At 42.5% G+C, this 26,178-nt stretch overlaps 1 protein-coding gene across 1 annotated transcript; it reads left to right on the top strand.

Annotated features, from left to right (window-relative positions):
- The first annotated feature begins 3,497 nt into the window (after positions 1–3,497).
- NAA30 (N-alpha-acetyltransferase 30, NatC catalytic subunit) lies at positions 3,498–24,531 on the top strand. Its single transcript, XM_056493166.1, has 5 exons — positions 3,498–3,568; positions 3,850–4,776; positions 12,087–12,210; positions 14,223–14,278; positions 21,113–24,531. Exons 2-5 carry the CDS (start codon positions 3,853–3,855, stop codon positions 21,248–21,250), a joined length of 1,242 nt encoding a protein of 413 aa, XP_056349141.1. The 5' UTR covers positions 3,498–3,568; positions 3,850–3,852; the 3' UTR covers positions 21,251–24,531.
- Positions 24,532–26,178: the final 1,647 nt, after the last annotated feature.

Genomic DNA, 26,178 nt, shown 5'->3' with positions numbered 1-26,178 from the left:
AACACTCCTGAGCAAAGCAAGCAGAGACACCCTGGGGACAGTGACCAGGCTCAGCCCAGATGGCCCAACAGGGCCATGGGGAAGCACAGGGTGAAGCAGGAATGCTCATGCTGGACCTATCTCAAAGCTGACCTTGACCCCAAACCCCCAGGGAAAGGGACACCCTCAGGGCCATAACACTGACAAGTCCCACAAAAAACTTTTACTTGCCCATGTGAAAAAGCAGATTCCAATATATATAATTTATTTTTTATTTGGACAGGTGGAAACAAAAAATAGACTTAATTACTGCTTTGCTGGTGTGCTCAGAGTTTAAGTAATGCAGACACCATTGGGAGTAACCTTTTAAAAGAATTTTTGTTAATATGTGAAGAACAACAGAGAACTTTTCAGTTCTACTTCCATGTCACACACTCAGGTTAAACTACTTCCCCTTGAGATAAAATCCCAACAACTTCTTTATTAAGCACTGACCTGCTCCTAGGATTTTATTGCCTAGATTAAGTACAGTTCGTTATTTTGTCCCCAGCATCCTTATTTCTGGTGCAGCTGGGATATCACTTTGTTACCACAGGAAACAAAGGCATGTTTAGGTGTCCATTTTCTACTATAATACCTTGAGAGCAGCTGTGAATCTAAATCTAACTGTAGGTACTTGCCTTAAGCAGAGAAGAGAAAGGCCACCAGCAGCTCCCTTTCTTTTCACAGGTATTGGAACTAAGTTTCCAAAGTTTGCTAAGTTGCTGTTTTCTTAACAAATTAACCGTGGATACCTCCAAGGTCACTGAACAAAGAATAACAAACAGCCAGGCCAGTGTCTGAGCCCATCCCTGCCTCAGAACATGTTTGTGACGGGCATGAGCGTGCTCAGGGCTGATGGACCAAAAGCAGTGAGAGGAAAACTAAGGAGAAAACGTACCCAAAATTAGGGGGAAAAATAAAAAGGTGTGGCTTCTGGTTGAGAACATGCCTTTTCAAACCAGCTGTTTTCATAACAGAGAGAAGAATTAAGACAACCTTAAGAATAGTAGCAATTTAGACTATCTCAGCAGTAACCACAGAATCATAGAACCATGGAATGGTTTGGGTTGGAAGGGGCTCTAAAGATCTTCTCATTCCAACCCCCTGCCATGGACAGGAACATCTTTCACTAGACCAGGCTTTCATCATCATTTGGATCATCTTCACCCTCTCTGACAGTGTTTCCTGGCCTGGCTTGTCTTCTCCACACAGACACGTGGCTGTGACTCTCAATCCCATAGCAGCAACACAGCAAGTGAGAGCAGAATTTGGGCCAGTCCTGCACTGACATTTGTTTGCACTTTCTGTTTAAATTACCCCAGGCCAGTGAACTTGTGCCAGAGCAATTCCATCGGGCCCACAAGGGTCCTGTGGTGCCTGATAACACACAGACACAAATAAAAATGAAACCTTTGAACACAGTTTTGTATGTGAACACCTCTGTGGAGCAAAGTGTTTAAAAACAGATCTGCAGAGCAGCTGTAGGACACAAAGCCAACATGGATAGAGATAATATGAATTTACCTTTCTGAACCACAGAGTAATCACAGAATGATCTGGGTTGGAAAGGACCTTAGCAATAATTTTTTCCAACCCCCTGCCATTGACAGAGACACCTTTCACACCTTTCACCAGAGTAGGCTGCTCCAAACCCCATCCAACCTGGCCTTGGACACTTCTAGGGATGGGGGAAAGAGACTTGGAAAAGAAATTAAAAATATAAAAGGATTCAGATACTCATTTCTTTCTCAAAATTTCAGTATTTCTATAAATAATTACTTTGAATAAAAGCTTTTAATTCCCTCAATTTCCAGGTCTTTTATTCTTTTCCCACTTTACTTCAGCACTAAGCAGTTAATAAACAGGAGGCTGTAACCCCACACTATTTATTTTTCCTAATTAAAGAATCCTGCCAGGACATGTAGAGCAGTTCCTGGATTTTACTCTTAAGCCCAGACTTGTCACTTCCTTGAAAAATAACTGTAGCAAACGAAAATGATCAAGTCTTATGAGGGCCGTGTAAAGCTTCATGTGAGAAAAGGAAGAACACCACTATTTCTCTGCAATTTGAGGGGTCTTGTGTGCACATTAATATCATATTCACATCTAAAGAACTTATTTGTCGCTGTGATATCCAGCAGCACTCTTAAAAGAGATTATTTGAGGCAGGAGAGCAGCAGAGATGGCTCGAGATGCCTTTCAGCCTTGCTGAATTTCCAGCCACACAACGCAGCCCATGGTTTATCCAGGCAGGAATGACGTCCCTCATGCAACTTTTGGAAGGAAAAGCAACAACTCCTGCACTCTGACCTGCAAGAGAATGTCACCAAAACACCCCTGGCACCTGTCCCCAGACTAAACACAGCTGGAAATGTCCTTGTGGGCAGTGCCTGTGCCCACAGAGCAGACAGTGACTGTCCCTTGTGCTGGGCACTGCTGAGGCCACACTGCCAGCCTGGGTCCAGTTCTGGCTCCCTTAGCTCAGGAAGGACATTTAGAGACTGGAACAAGTCCAAGGAAGGGAATAGAGCTGGGGAAGGGTCTGGAGCACAAGTTTGATGAAATGCTGAGGGAGCTCAGCCTGGAGAAAAGGAGGCTCAGGAGGGACCTTGTGGCTCTGCACAACTCCCTGACAGGAGGGGACAGCCAGGGGAGTTCAGGCTCTGCTCCAGGGAACAGGGACAGGACAAGAGGGCATACCCCTAAGATGTGTCAGGGGATGGTTAGGTTGGATTTAGGAAGGATTTCTTCACAGAAACAGTGATTAGACATTGGAACGGACTGCCCAGGGGGGTGGTGGAGTCACCACCCCTGGAGGTGATGAAAGAAAAGGACACTCAGCTATTCCAGAGATCCAGAGGAGGCCACAGGGGTGGGGAAGGGTCCGGAGGGGCCTCATGAGGGGCAGCTGAGGACATTTGGTCTGTCCAGCCCACAGGTCAGACCCCAGAAAGGCCAAAGCATCCCCAGGAGAGGCGGTGCAGGGGCAGGGTCTGATCTGGTCACAGCAGCCAGGGAACGGCAGGAAGCTGAGCCACGAGAGATTTGGGTTGGAATGAGGAAAGGTTCTTCCCCCAGAAGGTGCTGGGCACTGCCAGGCTCCCCCGGGGATGGGCACAGCCCCACGGCTGGCAGAATTCAGGGTTAGGACACCGCTCTCAGGCACAGGGTGGCATTGTTGGCGTGTCTGTGCAGGGCCAGGCGCTGGACTCCGCGATCCCTGTGGCTCCTGCCAGCAGGATACCCTGAGTGTGTGAAAGGCTGGATGTGTTCAGTCACAGGCTGGACTCAGCGATCTCAAAGGCGATTCCGTTTCTCTGTGACTGACTCCCCGCCCCGGGTCCCCGTCCCTGCCCGCGGCCCGCGCTCCCCGCACCGGGACCCGTCTGAGGGACCGGCCCCGCCCCGCCCCGCCCCGCCCCGCCGTCGCCAGGCGCCGCCGCCAAGGGAGGAAGTGTCGTAAGGGCCGACAGGAACTGGCCGCGGGTTTTACGGCCGCGGCGGCCGCGCTTGGCGGCGGCGGAGCGGGAGCTGCCCAGACGCGGCGGTGAGTGGCGGCGGCGGGGGGACCGCGGGCCCCGAGCGCTGCGGGAACGGCCCCGCCCGCGCCCGCGGGGGGAGCGGGGCAGCCGCCACAGGGGGCGGCGGGGCGGCGAGGCGCGGCCCGGGCACCGCGCGTGCCTTTGTTCGCGCCCCCCCCTCCGCTCACCCGCCGAGCGCGGCCCGTGAGGCCGCCGCGCCTCCCTCCCACCTTCCCGTCGCCCCCCGTTGGGTTTGGCGCCCTCCTCCTCCTCCTCCCCGGTGAGTTTGTGTCGGTCTCTCCTGTAGGACATGGCCGAGGTACCGCCGGGGCCTAGCAGCGTCCTGTCCCCGCAGGGGGACACGCTCTCCCCCTTCCCCGGAGGAGGAGGAGGAGGAGGGGGGGCTGCTTCCTCCTCCTCCTCCTCCGCCGCCTCCTATGCCGCCGCCGCCGCCGCCTGCACCGGCGCCCAGGACGAGGAGGCCGAAGAGGAGGAGGAAGAGGAGGGACCCGCGGGCGGACGGGAGCAGCAGCAGCGAGGAGGAGGAGGCAGCGACGGCGGCAAGGGGGGCCCGCAGCACCGCCACCACCATCGCCACCACCACCACCCCCCGCACCACAACCACCAGCTCAACGGCCTCATCAGCCCCGAGCTGCGGCACCTGCGCGCCTCCCTCAAGGGCAAGATCCTCGGCTCGGAGGCAGGGGCGGCCCCCGAGGGGCTGGAGAACAAGCGAGCCAGCAAAACAATGGGCTCCGGACAGCAGCAGTCGTCGCCCCCCAGCGCAGCGCCCTGCTCGTCCCCCCACGCCAACCACCTCCCTCCCCAGGGAAGGACTGCACCCTCTCCTCCTCCTTCTCCCCCAGCCAAAGGGGACAGGAGCCAGCCTGCTGCCACAACCACGACTGCTGCTGCTAAGACTGCAGCCCGCAATGGGCTGGCAGGAGAGACTGGCTTGGAGGAGGAAGAGCAGGAGGAGGGGGATGAAGGAGGGGAGGAGGAGGAGGAGGAGCCCCTGCAGCTACTCTCCGGGTCCTTAGCAGCAGCCTGCAGTTTGCAAGGCTCGGGGACGGACTGTCAGCCCGAGGAGGACCTAACGATACGATACGTCCAGTATGAGTCAGAGCTGCAGATGCCCGATATCATGAGACTGATCACCAAAGATCTGTCTGAACCCTACTCCATTTACACATATAGGTATTTTATCCACAACTGGCCACAACTTTGCTTTTTGGTAAGTGCCGGGGGGAGCAGGGAGGGCAGGAGTTGGGAGTGGTTTGGGGCTGGGGAGGAGAGGCTGGAGGGGTTGACGTTTGTGTAAATACTTTTAATAATCTTTTTGTGGGTAAGGCCAAGCTTTTTTGGAAATACCTGTTCCCTTGTGACCTGTGCACGTGCAAGTAAAGCATGTGGCCGAAGTTCTGCATTTGTTAACACATGTTTTAAATGGTGGGGAAAGGGTTTGAGCACAGGGCTAGGATCCAGAAATTCAGGGCTTCTAATCTTGGTTTTGACATTGACTTTTGTGACCTTTGGTAGCTCATTCTATGATTCTGTCTCAGTTCCTGGGCTTAGATTTAAAAAAGAAAGTACTTAGTCCACTAATGCCTTGTAACTGCTTGGTAATTCTTGCACAATGGTTTTAAAACTGACTAAAGCAGGGCTGGCACATAAATGTTAAGTAATAGGTGGAGAGGCACTGTGAAAGGTTTAGTAGATTTTTTGATCTGTGAGCTTACTTTGACAAAGATAAGTCCAACTGTGTTGCTTTTACAGGTGTGAGAGTGTTCACAGCATGCAGGAATCCTCACCTTGGCTCCCTGCACTAACAGCATATTTAGTGTTGTGTGCTTCCTACTGCACTATTGAAAGGCTGGTTTAGCTGCCCCCCTGCCTTCCTAAATGTTTAGCACTTTTAGTCTCTCAGTTGCAGACTTTTAGGATAATAATTCATCCACAGGTAAATGAAACTGAGTAGAAGTTGGCTTGAGGAGTGAATGTGCATGATTGGCTCATAGGAACACTTGCAGCTGCAAACCAGAACGTTTAGGGGAGTTTGTGGCACTTCCTTGCTAAAGAAAATGATGAATTTGTCTCTCTTGATGTTTTAATTAAGGCTTGACACCTCTCTGTAAAGTCTGATTTAGCCAGAGCCGAGACACCCTTCAGTTCAAGGATATCTCTGAAATTTTGATAGAATATGAGTACAAGAGGTGAGGCTAATGGAGTCCATCTGGCCTTAAACTTCCTGTATGTTCCTGGTTTAGGATCTGGTATAATTTATAGCAGGATTGACATGGTTTATAGGAGAGTTTTCAGAACTGTGCCTCTCAAAACCCTGCAGAGGGAATACAGTAGGATCACAGGCAGTTGAGCAAAGCAAGAAGTTGACCTTCTGGAACAAAATAGAATATGAAAATACTGGAGAGCATTGTTGGATGCAAAGTCATGTTTGCCATTACAAGGATGCTGATCAGAGCACAGTGATGTTCTTCAAACACTGAGCTCTGCCTGTGGCTGATTTACTTCATACTGAGAGTAAAATGCTCAAGAACTACAAGTCCTTACTTTGAGCATCAGGTGTACCCTGGTAATGCCAAGGCAATGTTGGATACTCTTAGATCACAATGCATTTGTTTAGACTTTCAGTCATTATGGGTTGTTTTTTTTTTTTTTTGTCAAGGAATAACTGGATAATTTTGTTGTGAGAAGAGCAGTGACAAGTTGTTTGACAGAGAACTAAAACAGATGATTTCTAATAAGTGTATTTAAAGAGTAAGATATCACTCAAGGAAGAGAAAGCTTATTTTGTAGTGACAGTTTCATTTTTTGATAGCCTTGAAGAATCAACAAAACTTTTCTTGAGCTCAATGAATTTGCCTTTTTTTTGGAAAGGTGAAACAATGTGAAGTACATAAAAGTGTAGAGAATAATATATGTCTGTGAATGTCTAAAGCCAGCAAATTGTTATCTGTTAATAATTTGAAGGTCTTGCAGCATGCTGAGTCAAATTTATGTGTGGGGTATTGGGGTTTTTTGTAACTGGTTTTAATACTTTTGAGGTTTGTTTCTTAGATGTTGCCTTGAAAACTTTCTGTTCTATTAAATATCATTTGTTCCTGCAGTTAATGGATCCTCTCCAATAAATCACTTTAAAATATTTATCTTCAGTCAGGGACTGCATATTTCAATTAGCAAGAAGTGTCAGGATGCTGAGCATGAAGCTTAGTGCCTGATCTCAGAGAACCATTTGTCTTTAATGCTTTGTAGCCCCACACCCTTCTGGTTTCAGGTTTTGAGTGTTTTGGGAAGAGGGGTTAGCCTGTGATTTGATTGTATTTGGGAAAAGATCTGTAAGGGTTCAGTCAATTCCTTTACTGAATTTTACCATCACCATTTGAAAACTCTTCAGAGCACATTCACCTATCTTCCCTGTGCTGTCATGGCACCTTTCCTTTTCTCTCCCTATAGGGGAAAGGACTGACACCACTGAAATTTAAGATGGGGTGTGTATTTTCCCTGAGTAATCAGCACTTTCCCCTTTCTGGTGGTTTATTCAGTGGACCACCTAAAACATAATTTCCCTGTTCTAACAATGCAAAGGTATTTTCTGGGGACATTATTAACTTTATTGCATGGATTTGAAACTTGTTGAATGTTGGCTTGGCCTTCCCAAGTTGCCCAGTGGCTCTAAGGGCTGGTGCAGCCCAGCCTGTTGTTGTTTTTCCTTTCTCTGCAACTCACCCTTCCTTCCTTGTGCCAGCTCCTGTGTTTCTGTGATTTTGGGAGCCAAGATACCCCTCTGACCAGCATATACTTGTAAATGTGTGTGTATTTAGCTGTTTTAGGGTGATGCTTTTGGTTTAGAGCTCCAAATATGTCCTGTAGGATGTCCCAGGCACCGGTGCAAGAGAAGGGTTGGGAGCACAGCTGAAGGGAAGGCAGAGGTCAACCCTGACTGGTCAGTAGTGGCCAGGATTCTTCAGGCTCAGACCACTGCCTAACTATACACTCAAAGAAGAAGTTAATATTGCACTTTAAAAGGACCTGGAGATATTGGAAATCTTAAAACCCTGTTAAATACAATATCTAATTAATCCACATAACTGTTATCCTGACTTTAGGGGTAGCAACTTGGGAATACTGCTCGGTGCTGAGGTGTCACACTGCAGCAGTATCTGGGCTGTGGCAAGGTAATAACATTTTCCTCCATAAACTTCCAGTGGAAGGTGTCCCTGTCCATGGCAGGGGGTTGGAACAAGATGATCTTAAAGGTCTTTCCAACCCAGACCATTCTGGAATTCTGTAAAACTCCAGCTTGTTGGTTAAACTCATGTTTTGCCTGTCTTCAGAAGAGCAGGTTTGCACTGTGTATTAGGTGTGGGTGCCCAGTAAATGCCTGGTTTTTACTTATTCTCAGAAGCTCTGTCAGCCCAGTTTCTCATCAAATGATAATCACTCCTCTGCAAAAAATGACAGGGGCAAGGGGCATCTTGTGTTTCATGTGAAGTATTTTTAAGCAGTGTTACATCTTTGTCCCCAGATGGATTGTAAATGCATTTTCAACGTTGTAGCTTTCTTTTAAAGTGGTTTTGTAGCTTCTAGTCTTAGCAGTGCTAAAGTTCTGAAGCTTTCATTTCAGACTGATAAATTAAATATTTCAGAAAATTGTTTTCAAAATCCTTTAGCGTGGGAGAGGTGAGCTTAGGCAGCCCTGCTCTGTACCAGAGTTTGAATCAGAGAGAATGTAATAAAAGCAGAGTTCTGGCTGAGTGTTGTAACTTCTCCTGTAATTCACTGTACCACTCAGCTGCCTTTTAAGAAAAATCTAGAAAATCTGTGCTTTTATTGGGTTCTTAACTTTGCCACTAGCTATAGCAGCATTTATAATTTAAACTTTCACAAGTTTAAAAATAACCTATTAATTCCATGTAAGTGGTTTAAAATGTGTTGTAAATCCTAAATGACTGCAGTTAAGTCTTGTTTTATACTAATGCTTTGCATTTTCTTAAAATTGGATTTGATTCAAGAGTCTTGGTGTGTTGAAATTAAGACTTGTAAGACATCATCCCTGTTCTTCAGTTGTGGAAAACCTGGGGCTTAAAGGAAGAACCAGAAAAGTTAGGAGGTTATCTGAGAAGTCTTCCTGGCCTCATGGCAGGTGTAGGAAGAGGTTTTTTGGTAGGAGAATTTGCAAACTTAGTATTCCAGTTTGTTTTTAGCAGTGATCACGCCTTCAGACAGTCTCCCACTGTCGGTGGCTCTTTGAAAACTGAAGTCCCTGCAGCACCTGAGCAGGCGACAGCAGCCAGGGCAGCTGTTCCAGGGGGTGTTCCTCACACAGGAGGGAGTTGCTGCATGGAGTGGAAGCAGAGGGACGTGCTGAGCTGTGGCTGAAGTGCCAGACTGAGGTTAAAACCATTACCCTGAATGTATCCTCTAATGGCATTCAGTAACACGATCCCTAAATGTGAGCCAGTTCCTACCGAGCTGGGGCTGGGAGATTTGGGATGGACTTTGGTGTAGGTGTGAAAGGAAAATGCAGTGCAGCTTCTGCTGTGTTTGAATTGCAAAATGTTTCCCTTTTGGGGCTAGTTGGCTGGTTTGGTCTCCTTTAAACAAAATTCACAGGATCTGGTTACTAAATGCATGCTCATACTGTGGCTGACAGACATAAAGCCATCTTTGATAATGAAATTAATACAAATTGATTAAGTCTATGAAAAGTAATGTTCTTGCTGATTTACAGACATTTCTTTACTAGCTCTTCCAGTATATTAAAATCTGGCTTGTTTTAAGCATTTAAACTTATTCATAGGAACAAAGATGATGCAAATACTGGATTTGGATTCATGTATGTTAATCCTGCTACTAATAACCTAGTATTGGAGTAAATCTTATAGTACTCTGTGGAGTTTATAACATAGACTTAAGCTGAATTCTCTTTGTAGAAAATTGCATGTTTAGGAGTACCCTCATGTACCTGAAAGGAAAATTTGGCCCATGATTATCTTTTACTAAATGATGTTGTGTGGGAGCTACTTTTCCTCCCTGCTCACGACTCTCCCTATTTCAGTCTGGGTTTTTTTTTTTTTTATTCACACAGTTTAACCTTCTCCAGGAAATTAAATTGCAAAGTTTCACATCACAGTTTAGAATCATTTCCAGCTTTAGATAAGGTTGGAAAGGAGAAAGGAGAGGAAAAGCAGCAAAACCCCCTCTAAATGAGGTGGAAATGCAGCACTCCCTTTTTAAGTGGAACAGGTGTACATTACCTGCCAGACTTACCTGCCTAAAGACAGAGAAATAGATGTAAGTGTTTGGAGAACTGGTAACAGAGTCATTCTTTATTCAGCTCTCTGGCAGCAGTGGTAAAACCAGTGGGTATTTGCTTCTTTGATCATTGAAACAAAATTCTTTGCTGTTCATTTAGCATGTAAAATATATGATTCATGAATATAACTTTTCTGAAAAGTGCCTTGGACCAGAAAGAGCTCAGATATGAAATGTCTAGATTGTCACTGCTCCTGATGCTTGTTAAAAAACCCCAAACATATATCTTAAAAATTCTCCACATAACTGTTAGGATCAACAGTTTGCACGTGTTCACTCCAGGGCAAAGCACAACTTTGCTAGTTTGTGGTGTGCTTTTTTTTTTTATTGCTTTTTTTTTTTTTTTTTTTTTTTTAGTGAGGTATAAGATTACATCTAGGTACTCTGCATAATTATAGCAATGTTCTGAGCAGTCTGTCTGATGATACTCTTTATTTAACTCCCTGCTTTTCTCAGGTCTGAGCCGAGATACAGAACTTGCCTTGAGCTGAAACTTTGCATACACTGTTTGAGTATGGGCACAGCTTCTCTTTTCTGTGGAATAAACTGTGTTTTGGAACAAATGAAAGACTGTTAGAGGCTCTGTGTTTCAGTCCAGTTAGATCATGCTACAGTTTCTGTTTGTTGTTTTAAGAACCACTTGTTAGATTGTTCAGGGTTGTTCTTGGATACTGCTGAAATGGGTTTTCCTGCCAAATAAAAACTTAGCAATAGTTATATTTGCTTCAGCTACATTAGAAATGGAGTTAGGATCATGCTGCATCATAGGGCTTTGGAACTGCAGCTTGTACTCTTTTTGGCTGCTTCATTTCACCTTTGCTGCAGCTCCTGTTTGACAGCTGACTTGGTTAATAACCCACCATCCAGGTGGAAATGCTCAAATACTTCATTCTTTTTGGGGTGAAGAGACTGTGGCTACAGTATGACCTGCAGGAAGGAATCTGCTGTCCATGGAGCTTTAGCTACAAGCTGTGCACGAAGGTTCAGCTGGTTGAGTTTATACCACAGGCTTGGGAGTAGTGAGCTCTGGGTTCACAGGTGGCTGCTCTGAGGCCTGGCAGTGCTGGCTCTAGCAAGTCCTTTTCATTTGACATGTCTTAAGTCATAAATTTGGATTATCCAGCAGCTCTTGTGCCAGCACATGCTTGTGCCAGTCATGTGCTGTAGTCCTGGTTTAGCTGCTGCTAAACCAAGGCTGGTCTTCCTGCAGGTCTATCAAAGGCTGTGGATCCACTCACACGCCCATATCTAAAATTTTGAGTTTCTTTTTATCTCTGCCCATCTTTCCTGAGTGCACAGGAATTTGTTTTCCCCTTGGATGCTGTCCCACTCTGCAGCACTACTCAGTTTTACTGCTGCAGGTTATAATGTCATTAATCCCTTATGCTGCCTAATGCTGCAGTTAACATGATTTAGTTCTCCTTTCTCTCATGGTAAAATTTTGGTGAACACAGTGGGTGTGCAGGTGGTTTGATGAGTGTTTGGGGAGGAGTTGGGTCCTTTCCTTTTTGGGGTTTTTCTTGGTAATATTTCAGAATGCTGACGTCTCCTTGACCACGGTTACTGTGACAATGCCACTGGGATTAACTGCCAGTGCATAGCTCTTAACAAACCAAATCTCCCAATAGTTAAAGTGTGTGAAATTAACTGTGCTTTTTTGTTTGTTCTCTGGGTGTCATATGACTGAAAACGACAGTGTCTAAAGATTAAATGCCGCAACACTTTTCTCTGATCCTTTGTGGCCTTGATGTTAAAACCAGACAAAAATTAAGTATGTTACCTACCACAGCCCTTGTACAGGAAAATTCAGATCACTATAAAACAGGAATGGACTTTTTTCCTCTGCAGAAGCCTATATGAAAGGGTAATTCATGCCTTAACCTTGTCTTTTATTTTATTTATTTTCTCTTTTTAATCACACGTGTTCTTGCCTGTAGACTTTGTGAAATGATAGTGTGGTTCTCTCCAGGAATAATTTCATTGGTTGTTAATTGACTTGGAACTTTATTGGAATGTAATAAAGCAATTAAGTCTTTTAATCATAGTAATACTTTTGGAGACGCTTTTAAAATTTACATCATTACCTTTTCATAGCTTCATACAAACAAATTTCATGTGGCTCTTTCACTTGAAAAATGAACTGGTTTACTGCTTTTGGCAGCACTGTGGATCCCAAACTGAGAATTCCATCCGTGTATGTTTGTCTTTAAGGCCATGGTAGGTGAGGAGTGTGTAGGTGCCATCGTCTGCAAGCTGGATATGCACAAAAAGATGTTCCGCAGAGGTTATATAGCCATGTTAGCAGTGGATTCCAAATACAGAAGAAAAGGAATTGGTAAGAACAGCCTTTTTTGTTCTTTCTTCCTTAAATCCTCTAGCTGGGATAACTGTAGCTGTCATAAAGATTTAAGCTGCACTGAACTTCAGGATGTGGTGCTTTGTGTGTCATCCCTGCCTTACTCAACTACACGAGCTCCCCAGTGGCTTTTCTGATTTTGTTAAAATGACCTGAAATGCCCTGTGAGGTTCACACCTGGGATCTGATAAGGCTAAAAAGAAAGAAAGGCAGGCAGCAGCCCCTTACCTCTGCCTCCACCACTGCCAAACAGCAACAGTGGGAGCTGCTTTGTGGTTTTGTGTGTGCCCTCATCACTGTATTTCCATGTTGTGTTCGGGCTCCTCTTTTACAGTGAACTTATTTCCTGACTTGCCCCTATAAATTATGCATGTATTACCCATCAGGGAGAATGTATAGAGCTCATTATTGTATTAATCAGGGAAGAAAAATGGCTGTGTATTGTTACTTGAATGATTGAAATGGAGATCTGTTTTGTTGGGAAGTTACGTGGTAAGGAAATCACTCTTGGCAGGGAGTTTGCCCTTCCTCATTAATCAGTTTTGCCCTGCTGAAGGGATTTTCATTCTAACACCAGTTAGCCAAGTTGGCTTAAATTAAATATCTGTTCTTATGGAACTTAATTTTTTCATGCTGGTTATTGTGAAATTACATTTTGTAAGGTATTTTTAACTAAATGTAGTTCTCAGCTCCAAAGCTTAGAACTGTGCTGCACCACTCATCCACACTGAACAGCTCATGCTTCTGTGATTAAAGACAGAAAATTACTTACAATCAAAAAATACAGTGATCCATTGCAGAATGTATCATTGTGTTTGCTCTCTTCCAGAAAAAACCCTCCAAAAAACCACATTACCACGACTGTTCAAGCATGTGCAGATTTTTTCTTTCCCCAGTGCAATTCAAAAGCCATTGTTGGTTTCTGTAGTGGAGCAGAGGAACAGGATACTGAGAAATCACTGTCTCTCCTTTCCTTTTAGCTGAGTCATGAAGGAGTCTGCCATAATTTAATTGCAGGTGCTTGGATTCAGAAGTAAATAGAGCTAATGCTGTTATTATGAAGATCACTGCAAGACTTTTCCCTCACTTTAGTCAGTTTGTTAAATTAGAATTCCATACATAGAATTTATCTTTAAAACCTTGCTTATTCTTATATGTTGACTTTTCCCTACATTTGCCACCTTGCTGTTTCTCAAAGTATGCTGTTAATCTGAAGATCTGCTTTAAGTGTAGAACAATTTTATCATAACATTCAATAAAAATCTCGATTAAAGTTTTGAGAATATTTTAAAACATTCTGTAGATTCCTTGGGGTTTTTTTTCCTTTTCCATAGCCTTCTTATGGAAGTGAGATTTATGCAATTTCACTGAACAGCAGTTTTTTCTACTAATAACTTTGAAATAAACTTTCAATTTCACCCCAAATTCTACAGACAGGTATTACATTTGTAGAACTCTTGTGAAATAGATGACAAGTAATGATAAAAAAATGAAACTAATGCTTGACTAAGGGGAAGGGATGGGTTTCAAGAATATTATTAGATACTAGCAAACCCAAATGGGAGTGAGCCACAAGAACAATGGTTTCATAAGTTCTGTTACTAATAGAAGTATTTGTTTTAGTAAGAGGAAATTCCCATGGAAGATGAATGTCCTTCAAGTACATGCCAGCAGATTTTGACTTTAAATGCAACAAAAAGGAATGATTCACATCTTGGAAGGCTATATTTAACACCATGTTGAGCTTAGCAGCCTGTTTCTAATATCCTTGTGTTACAAGAATCTTGCACTTGAGCTGAGTCTCTGGATAACTTCACAGATTATTTTAGTGTTCAAACTTGAGACTGCAGCTTGACTGCAACTCCTTGTTTTTCTTTCCTCCCTGCTTTCCCCAGGTGTCATGTCATGTAGGTAGCACACATTAGTCATATATAAACTGGCATTTTTGTTTTGCACTGCAACTCTGACACTTACTGAAATCTGTGTTTCAGGTACAAACTTGGTTAAGAAAGCTATTTATGCTATGGTTGAAGGAGATTGTGATGAGGTAAGATTTTATAATCAAAATTTTCATAATGTAAATGGTTTGCACTCTCTTGTATGTGGATTCATTTCACAGGTTTTTCTTCTACAGGACTTTGTTTTTTTAGGTGGGAAATAAGTTGGTAAGAAGCTAACTCCTTTATAATAAAAGGGAAAAAAACCAAGTATGGCACAAATGGGAGATGGACTTTCTAAATTTGTCCCAAGTGCTGAAATTCAGCAATTCACCTTGCTCAGCCTTCACTCAGGTTCATTTTCCTGCCAGGGCCCCAGTTTGAGCAGTGGGATGAGCGTGTCCTGTGTAGCCCTGCCATCCCTTCAGAGTACACACAGCCACAGAACAGTGTGTGCTGTGCTGCTGCAGAATGTGGATTTATCACAGCCACTCATCAGGCTGTTCTGACACTGCACAGAGCAGAGCAGTGTGCTGTTAGCACAGCAACACAGACGTGCAAGGAGAGTTTCTGAATCACTTGCAAACCTCCCTGCCCTAAAAGTTGTTACTCTTCTACCAGATTACAGTTCCTGCTTTTTGTAAAATATATACATAAAGCACCTCTATGGTTATGTGCCTTGTTTAACTTGTTTAAATCTGCCTGCATCCATCCATCCATCCATCCATCCATCCATCCATCCATCCATCCATCCATCCTCTTTAACCAGGTTATCTGTCCTTTAATTCCATCTCCTTGGCACACTGCAGTTGTTCCTGATGTGTGAGCACTGTCATTTCAGTGTGTCATAGTTAATGACCCTTTGATCTCTCTGTTATCTCACTTCAGCTGCTCCCTCAATTGTCCTTGTTTCTTATGCAAAGCTACAGTTGGTGTCCCAGGACTTCTGGCACACACTCCAGTTTATTTTTCCACTTGTGTTTTGCCTCTTGCACCATCCCTGCCTCTGCTCTGGCTTCATTCATTGGGAGATTTATTCTTCCCCTCAGATCCCTTCGTGTCTCTGCTTGCTGATGTCTTCTTCCCCCTCACCTTCTAATTTATGTTGTACTTGGGCAGTACAGTGCAGTCTGTAATTCTTTTAAGTTCTTGATTTTGGCTTCTTGCTTCTATCATGGTTTCCAAAATGCTTTCCTCTAATCTCTTTAACTGCTTGCCTACACTGAACTAGTCAAGAGGTTGGTTGGTTTGTTTTCCCCATTGCTTTCCACTGTGGTCTTGAGTTGATTTCCCATTTCTAGACTAGTCAAGATTTTTTAAAAAATTGCAAAATATTTGAGGATCAGGGTTACAGTGTTCACACCACAGCTGCAGAAGTGAGAGGCAAAGGGAAGTGAATTGCCCACTGTTATTAGAGAGTCAGAAGTAGAACTGAATGTTTCTACTTGAGCTATGAGTTGCAGTAATTACTGTTTAATTTCTGAATGTCTGTGTGTTACTTCTCATGTAAATTCATTTCTAGATGGGACTGTCTAACAGCTGACCTCTAACAGTAACCTCTCTATGTGTCTTTTTCCTCTACCACTCTCATATTAATCCAAGATCCCTTTTTGCTGTTTATCTCCATAAACATGAAATAAACGTGATAAGAGTTGCAGGTCTGCAGTGAGGCCTCATTAAATCTTAGTCACAGATTTTCATCTCTGGTGCTGTATAAATGCTTTGGACCAGGGGCAGAGGGCATTTCTCAGATTCTGTCTCTTTATTCAAAGGCACTGCAATTCAGACTCCTTGAATTGTGTGCTGGATGGGGGCAGCCATGTTTTTGGAACTGCTGTTTGTAGAGTGATGATTCCAAACTGCTTTTGGGGTGCTTTTGCACCAGCTGAGTCTTGTGCTGGCACTAAATTTTGAACTGTGAGCCCTTTGTGGGGAGCATGGAATACAAGCAGAGTGTTTTACTTATTTTTCTGCACCATCAGTTGAGGTACACCCACACTTATTTTTATTTATGTTGTTTATTTCCCCATATAGGTTACCCACAAACAAACAGCCAGTGTTTTCATGTTTTGGTTTTTTTTTTTTTTCTTTGCTGCCAATCAGGCTTCTTCCACATACCCAAAATGGTGCAGAATAAGGATGTTGGTTACTTGTACTACATGATGGAGTGCTGAGTTTTCAGTCAGAGCAGAATCTGAAAAATCTAAGTAGGCACCCAAGAGCTCTGCCCAGCTCTTGGCTCTCACCAGTTTTCACAACAGTTGTCAGGAGATCAGTTTCTGATTAATTGGTGCTTAAAACTCATCAAACACGAAGTAGTGTATCACAATAATTTGTCTGTGTGAGGTGTATAAATAGTTTAATTATCCCTGCAGCTTTTAAGGTATTTTTCTACATCTTTCAATAAAATCAGAATCCTGATGGAAATAAAAAGATACTGCTCTTTGAGATAAGATGGAGTGCAATTAAAAACAAAATGCTGTTTTCTGAAACTTACTTGGAATAGGATTAAAAACATGAATATGCAGCTGTGGGTGTTGTGAAAAATTTCCAAAAGCTGCTTGGAAACTCTTCCCTTCAATCTAATTATGGCATAGATGCAGTAAATAGACTTAATTTTAATAACTTGTGGCATATAATCTGATAAATGCCTCACTCAGTGTGTTGCTTTTCAAAGTATCACAGATTTGGCTTTGGAGGTACCAGCATTGAGTCCTGAAAAACAAAAGATTTATACAACACCACAGATGAAAATTTTGACAAGTCCCAGCTGATAGGTGGCATTTCAAAGCCTGCTGCAATGTTCTGGTGTTTAAGGACATTTTTTTTCCCTGTAGGCTGTTTTAGTGGGAATAAACCAGTGCAGGAATGAGTGATTTACAGTGGTCAGCACCCTGCCTGAGAGCAGCTTCTGCTGGGTGCAGAGTCTTCCACAGGGCTGGTTTCTCTGGGAAAAGCTGTGGAGTGAGTAAGAGAGGAGGTGAATTGCCTGGAATGGAATCTGTGTGCAGGGAGGAGCTGGCCATGGAGCTGGCCATGGCCTACATTAGAATAGAAACCAGGGAAGTGATCTGCTGTTGGGGGTGGGAGCTTGAACCAGAAATAACCTTCAGGCCTGAAGAGAGTACTCGACAGCAGCTTCCAGCTGGAGTGTCTGCATGTAACATTACAAAACTTTGGGATCTCTCATTTGTATTTTTTTCACTTTTGTGGCTTTCTCAAGTATTTGATGTTCATGAATATTTGGAGTAGTGAACTGTAATGGGCTGTTTCCAGTAGATCACAGTGATTTAGGATAACTATAGGCTGCTTGCATAGAAAAGGTGAAAACTATGGAAATAAATCAGGTGAGGGTGAATAGTTCTACTTCCAGCTCCAAAATTTTGGAAATATTTTTCTTCCAGTTAAAGAAAAGCATGTGCTGACTACAGCAGGGTGGGTGTCTGGCTGCTTTTTGTACTGTTTTTGCTGGCAAGCAATTTCCCAAAACTCTACAGCTGAAGACCATCCTGTGGAACTGTTACATCCCTTAGTTACAATTAGAAAGGAGTTGTTGTTCACATGCAGGTTTTCCATCTGTAGCAAATGACTGAGGAATCTGCAGACAATCCATTCACTTCTTATTACTGAAATAATGTACCATGCAAGTGGTAACTAAGGAAAATAAGTTTCCAGTAAGTGGGGACTTCAAAAACTTTTTTTTTTTTTTTAAGCCAAAATGTAGAAAGTGAAAGGGAACCACAGATTATCATGGAACTTCCTATTGAAACTTCAGGGTGATTTAGAGTGGTTTTTGACCACACTAGTAGGTGTGTCATTTTAATTCAGCACCACACTATTAAAAATGAAATGTCTGTTTTTATGGAATCCTATTTGAAATCATTACATTACATTCATATTTTTAGTTTCTCCTTAACCTTCAAAACATTTAAAGGATGAATTGTTAGATTTTGGGTAGTGCCTCTCTTTAAAAATTAAGGCAGTTAAATTGAATAAGGACACTGGACAAGCCCCTCATAACTTGAGTCTGATGATCTGTCAGATTTAAAAGTAAGAATATCAACCTCCTCTGTTAGTGCTTTGATTTGGCTGTATCCATTCTATGGCTTGGGTTTTTAAACTTGAGTTCCTTCAGAGTTTGAACTGAACAAGAAAAAAAGCTTGACCAGTCCAGTTGACTTCAGTTCAGGAGTAAATTCATGGTATTAAAATGTAGCAACAAGGAACATTGCACTCCACTCTTAATAGAGAAATCTTCTTGCTTCTAAACCCAGTTAATATTAAAGTTGAGCTAAAATGCTTATAAATTTAAGATAAAAGAATGTCACAACCTTCAGATAGTTGCAACTTGAGCAGAAAATGCTGTTAAATCTAATCAGAGCTTTGCTGCCCTTTGGGGGGTGTTACTGTGTTATCAGAGGATTTAACAGGCATATATGTACAACAAAATCGACCCAGAAGAGAAGAAATAAATGTAACAATTGAAGGTTTGGAGCTTGATTGAAAATCTCACCCAGGAAGAGAAGTGTTCTTCACCAAAGGAAGCTAATGAAATCTAAATAAAATATGCCTGTGTTTCCTTTTCAGATAACAGACACATGTCTTCAGCTGCAGTATGTTGAGATCAGGGAATTGCTTTTCATTGTGCTGAGACTTCCTTAGAAATACCAGAGCAAATCTCTTGCATTTGCTTTCAAGATGAGCATTCACTCAGGTAGTGGGATTCCAACAAACCTGTATTTCAACATTTAACCACTCCCTTCAGCTCAATCAGCTGCAGTGCTGGAAGTGTTTTAGTATTGCCAGGTGTTGGTGCTTGCAGTTGAATAGAGAGTTATTACATCACTCTGCCAGGTTACTGAACCTTTGAGAGAGTGAATGCCCTTGGTAGCTGAGAGTTCAAATAAATAATTCTCTGCACAGTGGATCTACACAGGTCAGATTCCTTCTTTGGCTTCAGTGTTTTGTTTAAATTGGAATTAAGTTGTACAATGTGTAGGAAATAGCCCTGTCCAGCAAAAAATGATGGTGCTTCCATAATTTGTTACAGATGAATAGTTATCTGTTTTAATGGATGAAGGATGTTAGGAATACTGTAACAGCTCACAGGACTTGCCAGTAGTGTTCTGGGAGATGCCAGCTAGAGAAATTCAATCTCTCATTCTTGTCACAAAACTAAGAATTGAATTAGGTTGTCTTAAGTGTGCAGCTACAACACTACCCTGCTGTAATTTAAGGACTTATGGTGATTAATATTTTAATGTGTGACTCTTAGCTCCCTTTTGTAAAATGAACTGTTTCCAAGTCTTACATTGTTTGTTGGATTGCTATCCCCAGCTTTATTGTTCTTTCAGCATCCTTACACTGAGAAACAGAGATGGAATTGCCCATTAAAATGTGGCAGTCAGTGGTTAGACTGGTCACCTCCAATAAGATTTAGAAATCCATTTAATATAGATATTTGACTAAAATTTCAGGCCACTGTAACCACTGGTTGTCTCCCCCTTTCATACTGGGCTTAGCCAGTCAGACTGTAGAAAACAAACCCCATGGAGAGAAAAAGGAAAAGTTTTCTGCCTGGTGGCTTTGGAAGTAGCTTAGGATCCAGCTTAGAGAGCTGGCAGGAGGGGCCAGGGGGAAAGGGAATGGGAATGTGTGCCTGAAGGCAGGGAGGCCACAGAAGCCATGAAGCAGATGGACTTCACCTGCTCTACACATCCAGGTCCAGGCTGACATTTTGGTCCTGTATTTTCACTCTATGGTCTTTTTACAGTGACCATCAGCTCCTCTTTAATATATGGGTGTTAACTGTCAGGGGATGTATGGAGCCCAGTCCTTGCTAGTTCAGCCCATGTTCTGTGCAACCAGGATCTCTTGCTAATAGCACAACGTTAAATAATTGAGTTGGATACCAGTAAAGAGGCAGAATTCATTTTTATTATGTGGAGGGGGTGCAGGGCTTGTCAGTTATGGCAGAGCTGTGTTCAGCGCATGTGGAGAAAAGAGAGATAAACAAGTCTGAAAAATTCTGAAGGTTTGTGATTAATGTCTTGTTAAGGCCACTGTAGGCTTTTGCCTATGCTTGAGAATTCTGAGACAATTTTGAGTCTTAATTTGGACTACTCCTGGACTTGGGTTTGGTCTGAGTTACTTCTGACAAGTCTTTCTGCAACTGGGATCTTACCAAAATTCTGCTTATTCTTCTTGTGTGCACTGTGATTTGGGTTTGGGGTATTTGTTGGTCCCCAAGTTGGATCAGGCTTGGAGCAGCTTGGGATAGTGGAAGATGTCCCTGCCCATGGCAGGGGGTTTGAACTGGATGAACATTAAGGTGCCTTCCAACCCAGACCCTCTGTGATTCTTGATTCTTGAGCACAAATATTCACTGCAAATGTTGGGTCTGACAGCTTATGTCAATTCAGAGCTTTTATCTACATCTAATTCCAAGGAATCAGGGGTCAAAGATATGAAATCATTAAGTGAATCCTCATGTGCCAAGTTCTTGTGACATGCAGAAGTTCAGTTACTCATTCAAAGTATGTTTTGGACCCTAACCTGTTTGGGAGCTTGGCTTAGGGGGGAGGATGTTGGGAGGCAGAGGCTGTTTGGGATTTGTTTGTTGCTGTGGTTTTTACCCTCGTTACGAGCTGGTGAACTGAAATTCTGTTTACAGCCAAGAACTAAAATCTTGAATGTTGTTTACAATTACAGTTGTGGATGAACTCCTTTGTTATATTTTTTTTTAATGTGAGAATGGATGCTTAATGTGGAAATACTGCTTAATTAAGTAAAGATAAGAAGAAATTAATTCCATTCATTGCTAACAAACATACCTTTAAATAAAACCTTTGGAAATGAAATTCAGCAATCACTTACTTGCAACTGCCGACTAATACGACACACTTTTTTTTTTTTCTCTTCCTATTTCTTTTCTCCCTTTAAAGGTTGTATTGGAAACAGAAATCACAAATAAGTCTGCTTTGAAACTTTATGAAAACCTTGGTTTTGTGCGAGACAAGAGGCTGTTCAGATACTATTTAAACGGAGTGGATGCCCTGCGTCTGAAGCTATGGCTGCGTTAGGAGAGCCGTCCCGGAGGAGCCACGTCCCAGCAGCGCAGAGTTGTCCTTTGCATGCAATGCAATTTGTCCCAAATTGCTTTGCAAGGTGGACTTTAGTACTTCCCATGCAGCTCTTAAACCTGTCAGTGTCCCATTGAGTGTCGCACACATTCGTTGCACTTTGGCATGGCGCATTTGTTCTGAATTAAAGCCGATTGTCTCAGACTCCGAGTCCTTTTGGTACCAGCCAGATGTGCCAGGTGATAGCCAAGATATGTTCATTCATTTGCAAGTCTGCTGACTCTTTAGGACATCCACACAGTGAACGTTTGATCAGAGAAAAACCTGGATGGGAAACGCCGCTTTTGGTTCCCGAAAATTCAAAATAAAGCCAACGTAGATTGTAAAATTCTATAAGTATACTAACATTTCATACAAAAAATTGCCATAGTTTTCTGGGGAAGAAGAAGAAAAAGAAAAAAAAGGCTTCAATTTTAGGTTTTATTTTTCAATATTGAATTTTTCCATTCTTAAATATTGGTACCTCAGTGATTAGTGAATGAAAAAATGTATTGTAGGGTGGGGTGTGTGTTACAACGAGTAACCATTAAATTGCGTCTGCCAGTGCCTGTATAGATAAGTATATTTGTCTTCACCTCTAAGTTTGGAGTGCATGCTTTTATTCTTTTACTTTCTTCAGTTGTCTTTGCAAGGAAAAAAAAAACAAAAACAAATCTGCTTTTATATAAATTCTGGATTTGATAATAAATTATTTCAGATTTTTATAATTTGGATACTTCTCCCAAACAAGGGTTTGGAAGGCCCTTCTTCTAGCAAGAAGTGTGAGCTATTTTAAAAACCTTGAGTAGCTGCTAAAAGAACCTGGTGGCACCAGTGAATCTCTGCTGGGTTTGGATGCACTTTTTTCATTAAAAGAGTGAGGGACTTCTTTTAAAAGAAGATATAGAAAATTAATGTAAATTGGTATGATTTTTATTTAATCAAAATTATTGCTAGAAGCTCTGAGAAACAGCTATTTTAAGATAGAACAGGTTTTTTTCAGATTCAGATTGCTTTGCTTCAGTGTTCTAAAATGCTTCAATCTTTGGTTCTTGGTCTTCAAAATTAATTTCAAGGTGTATTGTATTCATTTTTAGCTGCTCTTATTTTCTCAACTTCCATGAGCTAAATTATTGGGGGATTTTTTTCCCCCTCTAAAATCAAAGCAGCAGGGAAGGAATTCTGTCTCTCTTTCTTGCATTCACTCTTGCTCTGTTTTTCTCTAATTTTTTTTTCCTTTCTTTATTTGGGCTTACATAGATTTTACCAATACCCATAATTTTTTTCAGTAATGACAGTGTTGAGGCTTTCTTGTTCCATGTGGTTCCATAGCCCAGGTCTACAAATCAGTTGGGTTGGTTTTTTTGGTTGGTTTTTTTTTGGGTTTTTTTTTTGTTTTTTTTTTTAATTTTGAAAGACAAAAATAAAGGTATTAGGTGACTTGTGGAAGCACCTCTGTAATCAGAGATCTCAGAATATTCAGAGTTGGGAGGGACCCACCAGGATCAAGTGCAACTCTGAGGTGAATGGTCCATACAGGGATCAAAAGGATGAACTCTCAGTGAATCCACTCTCATGGAATCAAGTGAATTCTCCAGATTTGCCTTACTACACTTTTTTTTTGTTTTGTTTTTTCTTTTTAGGGTTTGGTTTGAGTCATGGGATTGGCTTTGGGGGTTTTTTTTGTTTTTTTGTTTTCATTTTTTTTGCTAATTACTGTACACTAAAAACAAAAGCAACAAAACCCCTACCTCCAGTATCATTTGGGAAAGAGCCCTGTGCAGGAAAACTGGATTTGAGCAAAGCCGCCTTTTGCACAGACCAATGGCACATGGTGACGGACGTTTCTGACCATGTACGAATCATGAGTTGTATTTGAAAATAAAGATTTTTAATGGAAATTGGCCCTGCTGAGTTTTCTGCTTGTAGAGACACTGTGCTGTCGAGGGGGTCTGTTCCCCTCAGTAGAGAAAACTCATCTTTAAAAAGGTGCCCAAGGCAAAGTGGTGTAAGTGGGGTCTGTTACTCCCAGGACATGCTGGAGCTCAGCCTAAAGCCTGTGTGTAGCCACTGCTGCCTTGTAAAACTTCTTACCCTGCTACCCCCGGGCTGCCAGTTTTTCTGGGTGGCTTTTCAGCAGTTTTGCTCAGTGTTAAGACTTTAATCCATTGAGTCAGGTCTGCCTCAGCTGTGGTTCAGGACGTAGGGACTGCCCTGGAGCTGGATCAGGGAGGTTTCAGACCTTGCCAGCAGCTGTTGGGCTTGAATCACAAATTGCAAACTGGGCTGCCTTGTGTGTCTTGCTGGGGTTTCAATCTGCAAAGCCAGACAGGCAAGTTTTCTATTGGTTAATATTTAAGCCATGGATGTCTTCAGATTCAAAAGCTGACTTGGAGGTGAGCTGAAATCCCTCCTCACTGCCAAAAACATCCCTCTGGAGCAAACTTCAAATACAATTCTGGTTGGTTGTTGTAAGAGGTGGTTGCTGCCATGCCCATGTTGAAAATACTGAGCAAAATAGATGCAGGTGTCTCTTTTTTTGTTTTTCAAAGAGCACATGGCCTGCAAGGTTCTGCCATGGCTGCAGTGTCAGAGTTCACTGCAGGAGACACTGAAGCTGCATGTGTTGGGTCCTACCAAACAGATTTGTTCTCTGTACTGCTTGGGATTAGGAAATCAAGTGGGAAGCCTTGAATTTGCATTGGTTTTCAAAAGGAATCTAGCAAGGAAAAGTTGCTTATTTCTCCTGTCTGTTGCTAAACACAGTTCTCTCCCCCTCACCTTTTTGCATTGACAAATCTAACTAAGGAGTTGATTGCTTTTATATTTAAATTTGCCCAAATGTTGCTACTGGCTGACACGTCAGTCTGGATGTTTGCATTCATTATGTTGTTTTTTAAGAAATGATCAGGTTCATCACCTTCAAGGCATCATCAGATTGGTGTTGCAGAGTATGTCACAAACTATTTTTCAGGGCACTGCAAGACATTGCTACAACTCAGTGCTGTGTTGAAAAAACTTCAGGTCTTGTATAAACATTACAACCTATGTTGGAGTTCAGGTATCAGGTGGGCATCTATGAAAATAGCAAGTGTATCTCAAAATACTGGACTGCTGTTTTGAGTGGATTATATTCTTCTGTCCCTTTATCCTTTTTGATGAGAACAAAACCAGTGGGGTTATGAAATGTACAAGTTGTCTAAATACAATGCAGTCAAATAAATGGTTATGTTGTTTATCTATTTCCTTTTCAACGGGAATGTTCTAATGATTGTTTTGCTTTGTCTACAAAATGCAAATGCACACTTGCACAAGGCCAGGCTGGATGGGGCTTGGAGCAGCCTGGGCCACTGGAAGGGGGTGGCATTGAAGGTCCCTTCCAACCCAAACCATTCTGGGATTCACCAACAGAGAAATGGTGGGAACGTTTTTACAAGAGAAAACTGTCTGTCATGACTTGAGTTAAAAATTGCCATGCCTGTGTAGGGAGCATCTTGAACATCATTTATCTGAACAGTGTCATAGCTGAACTGAAATGGGTCCTTTTTTATGGCTGTTAAGTCATGACTAACACAGACACTCTGGATTTTCCTGGGAGGTAAGGAGGGGGGTTTATTATTTTGGTGGCATGTAAGCAAGAATTGAGAACTGCTTGCAGCCCTTGCAATGCTGAGAACTCTTTTTATAGCATGCAGAGAAGTCCTGTATGTACTTAGAAAAAAATGTACTTTTAAAATGCTCTCAAAGTATTTTCATGTACTTTGAGCTTTATTCCCTCTACCATTATGTCCAGGCCCCTAAAACTCTGGGAATTTGGCAGCAATTGTGCCTGTGGCTGTGTTAGAGGTGTGCAGGTGACTGAGGGCTGTAACCAACCTGCCAGAGACTGCTGCTCATCTGCCAGGACCTCCAAGGCTTTTCTCCTTCCAGTTTCTTTTATGGTTCCTTACAGGTTCCAGTACCTAAAGAGGAACTCTTTTACAAGGGCATGGAGTGACAGGCTTCAAACTGACAGAGGGTGGATTTAGATTGGAGATGAGGAAGAAATTCCTGACACAGGATGGGGAGGCCCTGGCACAGGGTAACCAGAGCAGCTGTGGCTGCCCCTGGATCCCTGGGAGTGCCCAAGGCCAGGCTGGATGGGCTTGTCCTGGGACAATGGAATGGTGTCCCTTCCAGCCCAAACCATTCCATGATTCTTTTGTCCTAATGGATGATTCTCCAGCTCTCCAGCCCTTGCAGGGGGCTGGAGTACATAACCTCAGGTGGGAGACACAGATTTAAATCCCAGCTCTGCATCCATCACAATTTCCATCCTGGATTTAAGAAATTATCTGTCACAATCAAAACTGAACTCAGAGAGCATCAGCAAAAAAATATCTAAACAGCTTCACAACTGTTCTCTGAGGTGTTATTCCTATTTTCTGTGCCACCTATTGCCTTGATTTGGGGCATTTTCTTTTAAAAAGCAAAAGCAGGACAGGAAAATTACTTTCTGCTATAGTGAATGCTTCTCTCCAGGTGCCAAAGACTGAGAGAAGGTGAAAAAGAGGAGGTAGTGGCTAAAGATTGAATACAGGAACTTAATAACTGGTTTCTACTTTCTATCTGTAACAAGATGCCACCTGCTGCTCCCTTTTTTTTTTTTTTTTTTTTTTTTTTTGTTTGTAAAGTACCAGTTAAGAAAAAGGTTAAAGAAGTAGGTGACTGAGCAGTTTGGTTAAAGTATACAAAGCTGAAGTTATTACTTATAAATAATAATAAAATTATAGACTCATAAAATAACCTGAATTGGAAGGGATCCACAAAGATCATTGTAGCCCAGCTCCTGGAAAATTTATATTATATTATATTTATATTATATTATATTATATTATATTATATTATAT

This window comes from Oenanthe melanoleuca, chromosome 5, assembly GCF_029582105.1.
Source record: "Oenanthe melanoleuca isolate GR-GAL-2019-014 chromosome 5, OMel1.0, whole genome shotgun sequence".
Lineage (NCBI taxonomy): Eukaryota > Metazoa > Chordata > Aves > Passeriformes > Muscicapidae > Oenanthe > Oenanthe melanoleuca.
The sequence above is the reverse complement of the archived record's forward strand: the minus strand, read 5'-3'. Positions and strand labels throughout refer to the sequence as shown.